At 47.9% G+C, this 4,193-nt stretch overlaps 1 protein-coding gene across 1 annotated transcript in view; it reads left to right on the top strand.

Annotated features, from left to right (window-relative positions):
* Rpl22 (ribosomal protein L22) overlaps nt 1-4,193 on the top strand; it is a gene marked incomplete at its 3' end in the record, with an annotated part of 11,109 nt that overhangs the window by 1,604 nt on the left and 5,312 nt on the right. The window contains exon 2 of the mRNA XM_004639708.2: nt 1,008-1,112. Coding sequence (XP_004639765.1) covers nt 1,008-1,112 — 105 coding nt within the window. The remainder of the gene's footprint in view (nt 1-1,007; nt 1,113-4,193) is intronic.

Below are 4,193 nucleotides of genomic sequence, written 5' to 3'. Positions count from 1 at the left end.
CGGGGCTGGCTGGCATGTGGTGCTGGGGGATCGAACCGCGGTCCCTGTGCTTTGCTAAACTTGTTCCAAGTAGGTGCTTTAGACCACTGAGCCATCTCACCAGCCCCTAGAATGATTTTTTGTCAGTAGCAGTGTATTTATTTATTTGATACAGGATCTCACGATGCTTGGACTTGTAGTGATACTCCTGTCTCAGCCTCCCATGCCCTGGGATTAGAGGCAGGCAAACGCCATCGCCCCGAAGGCACACTCGGGGTTCCGGTGCCAGTGTGGCATACAACACTGGAGGTGGAAATTGGGTCCTGTGCTTGCCAGGCAGATGCTTAACGACTGAGTTATCTCCCCAGCCAAGAATGATTTTCTCGGGCTGGCGAGATGGCTCAGTGGTCTAAAGCACCTACTTGGAACAAGCTTGGCAAAGCACAGGGACCGTGGTTCCATCCCCAGCACCACATGCCAGCCAGCCCCGCCCCCTGGTGGGCTGAGCTGGCCACAAAAAAAAAAGAAATTAAAAAAAAAACATTTAAAAAAAAAAAGAATGATTTTCTCATTCAGTGGTCACAAATCTTACAGCTTGCATGGTGTTTCAGATAGTAGAGCAGCATCTTCTAAGATCCTGCTGCTCTTGGGCAGAGCTGTTTCTGGTGTTCAAGGGCATCATGGGGCCTGTCTCCATGGATTATATGTGTGTGTGTGTGTGTGTGTGTGTGTTTTTTTTTTTTTTTTTTTGTACTGGGGATTGAATTTGGGACCTTGCACTTGGGGCAGGAAGGTGCTGATGCTGTTGAGCTATCTCCCTGGCTCTGTATATTGTGTATTGTGTGGGCTTGTGTGTTCTCCAAAAGTTTCTGTTTGTTTGTTTGTTTTTGCAGAACTGGGAATTGAACACTTGCCAGGGAAGTGCTTATTCCACTGAGCCATCTCCCCAGCCCCTTCCAAAAGTTTTTGGTTTTGTTAAGGTTTTTGGGACTGGTTATGGCTTCATCTCTGTTTGTATACTTTCTTAGAAAAAGCTTGCAGCGAAGGGGGGCAAAAAAAAGAAGCAGGTCCTGAAGTTCACCCTTGATTGCACACATCCTGTAGAAGATGGAATCATGGACGCTGCCAACTTCGTAAGTTACATCCCTGTCACTCCTGACTGAGCAACAGTGGACCTTTTTTTTTTTTTGGTGCAACTGGGGATTGAACTCAGGCCCCTGCACTTGCCAGGGAAGCACTTATTCCACTGAGCCATCTCCCCGGTCCCCCAGTGGACCTTCTTTGAAGGTGCTGTTGAGCCAGGTGTGGTAGTGCATGCATGTAATCCCAGCACCGAGGAGGCGGAGGCAGGAGGATTACTGTGAAGTGGAGACCAGACTGGGTTAAATAGTAAATTCAAGACCAGTCTGAACTACATAAGGAGATCTTGTCTCAAAAAAGAAGAAAAGTGGAGCCAGGGAGATGGCTTAGTAGAACAAGCGCTTTCCTGGCAAGCGCAAGAGTCTGAGTTCAGTCTCCGGTTCCATCAAAAAAACCAGGAAAAAAAAAAAAAAAAAAGCTGTGACGAAAGCTTGGCAATTTCTGCATTCAGGCTTGCAGGCCGCTTGTCGTTTTGTCATTGAACTTGAGTGTGAGCGAGGTACTTGTTCATTTCTGAGGCTCGAGGTCGGGTCGTGTGCAGCAGTTCTGAGGAGTGAGCAGGCTGGGCTTCCAGTCGCTGGGCTCTGGGAAGCAGACCCTGGAGAGCTGTCTGACTTCCTTTCACCTTCGATCCAAGAGTTTCTGAAGGTGATTTTACTTTTTTTTTTATCTTATTTATTTTTGTGGTACTGGGGATTGAACTTGGGACCTTGCACTTGCCAGGCAGGTGCTTATGCCACTGTCTCCCAGGCCTGGTGATTTTACTTTAAAGGACGACTCGGGCAGGTGCTGCTGGCTGCAGCAGTACCCTTGCACTTGGCGGGTTTCCCTTGAGCCCTGGGCCCTCCCTGCCTCCAGCTTTTCCTGGGACCCACTTGACCTCAGCCAGTGGTGCTGTGGCTCCCACTGTGTTGTGCTCCTGAGCTTCGGCTTGCGACCGTGCTTGCTGAGGCGCCACTGTAGCGTGGTCTTTTTCCTCGTAGCTTTTTTTTTTTTTTTTTTGTGGTGGAACCGGGGATGGAACTCGGGCCCTTGTGCTTGCCATCTCCCCGGCCCCTTTCCTCGTATCTTGAATTAACCTGACTTCTTGCTCTTGTATCAAAAGTTATTTATTTATTTATTGTCATTTTGATGCGGGGTCTAACTGTGCAGTTCAGGCTGGCTTTCAACTTGCTTTGTAGCCCAGGCTGGCCTCAAAACTACTGCCTCAGCCCCTTACAATTACGGGTGTGCACCACCACACCTGACTCTTAATCTGTTTTTGTTTTTAAAGTTTTATTTATTTATTTGATACAGGGTCTCACTAAGTGGCTCAGACTCATAGTGATCTTCAGCCTCCCCAGCTCTGGGATCACAGGTGTGCACTACCTTGCCTGGTTTTAGTGGCCAGCATAGCGCACCCAAGGTCCCGGGGATCAAACCCAAGTCTTTGCTCTTGCCAGGCAGGCGCTTAGACTGCCGAGCTATCTCCCCAGCCCTGCATTTAGTTTTTAGAGTCCAAGAGGCTGCGGATGTTGCAGGCTTCGCTGGGTTTGATTCCCCAGTACCGCACACACATGCACACACACAAGAAGTGAAGGCTGGGCCTTTAGGCACTAGTAGTGCAGGATGGAACTGGGTAACCTTGGGGCTTATGTGGCTTCATGTGATCCCTGTCATATCCCTGCCCCTGAAGAAGTCGCTCCGTGACTCAGTCCTTCCCTGCCCTGTGGCTTCATGCTTCTTTCTGACTTCTCTCCCCTTCTAACCTTGGTCTGTCTTCTCGTTTGGAACCAGCATGGTGCCCTGCCCGGTGTCCTCCCTGCATCCTTTCCCTGCCCCCGCTCCCTAACTGTGTACGTGTGTGAACAGCTAGAACAGCGACTGCAGATGCTTGAGAGACTGAGCGCCCCGGCTGCTTGTGCCGTCAGCCGGCACCATGACTGGTTTCTGAGTGTGTGCGTGGCTCGTCTGTGTGCCCTTCCCTCCTCATGTGGCTTCCGTGCCAGGGGCTCAGCACCACAGAAACTCAAGTCGTTTATGTGTCTAAGGGTGCAAAAGACTTCTGCTTTAATCACCTCCCGCTCTGCAGTTAGCGCGACGGTCTTGCAGCTGAAACAACTGTAAGTTTTAAATTGGGGTGTGGCTTGCAATAGTGAGGAAACCCAACAGGGTCTGTTTTGGGGCCACCCAGCCTGGGCTGGCACTGGGGTTCGCAGAGCGCCGCCGTCTGGGTGACTTGGTTGCTGCCTGCTTTGCACCATGCTTTGGCCCCTGGCAGAGCTGTGACTTGCTGGCTGCTGTCTCTGTTCTTTCTCCGTTGCTTTCTGTGGTAGTGCGGACACTAATGGTTAAGATTCCTGGGGCCGGGGAGATGGCTCAGTGGAATAAGCACTTCTCTGGCAAGTGCAAGGGCCTGAGTTCAATCCCCTGTTCCACCAAAAAAAAAAGAAAAAAAAGAAGATTCCTAAATTGCTTGGTTCCTTTTTTTGTGGAACCGGGATTGAACTCAGGCCCTTGCCAGGCAAGCGATTATTCTACTGAGCTATCTCCCTGACCCCTACTTTTTTTTTTTTTTTTTTTTTTTTTTTTTTTTTAGGGAAGAGTCTAGAGGGTTAAATAGTAAGTTCAAGATTTACTATTTAAGTTCTTACTACTAGATTGGGCTTGTAGTGATCTGCCTGTTTAAAGCCTCCCAGGAGCTGGGATTATAGGCATGTGCCACCATGCCCAGTCTTTTTTTTGGACTCACTTATTTATTTATTTATTTTTCCATAATTTTATTGATAAACAAATAGCAGTGAGACAGTTTCAAAGCAAATTGGTAGGACAGTTTCAATAATTAACACATTGCATACATTCCTCCCAGTGGTTAATTGCTGTACAAGGTGTGGGCATGATATCCTATCTACAAACACCATTAGAACAAATCACTCTATGCGTTAAGAAAATGTAACTATATATCCTAACCACTTTGAATACACAGATACAAAATGGACATTCATCTGTATACCCTTTTTTTGTTAAGTTCTGTTATTTGAATAATATAGGTGTGTTAACTCAGCAAAATAATCTATTTTTTTGTATTTATTTAT

Source organism: Octodon degus, unplaced genomic scaffold (genome assembly GCF_000260255.1).
Source record: "Octodon degus isolate 3935 unplaced genomic scaffold, OctDeg1.0 scaffold00113, whole genome shotgun sequence".
NCBI classification, from domain to species: domain Eukaryota; kingdom Metazoa; phylum Chordata; class Mammalia; order Rodentia; family Octodontidae; genus Octodon; species Octodon degus.
The sequence above is the reverse complement of the archived record's forward strand: the minus strand, read 5'-3'. Positions and strand labels throughout refer to the sequence as shown.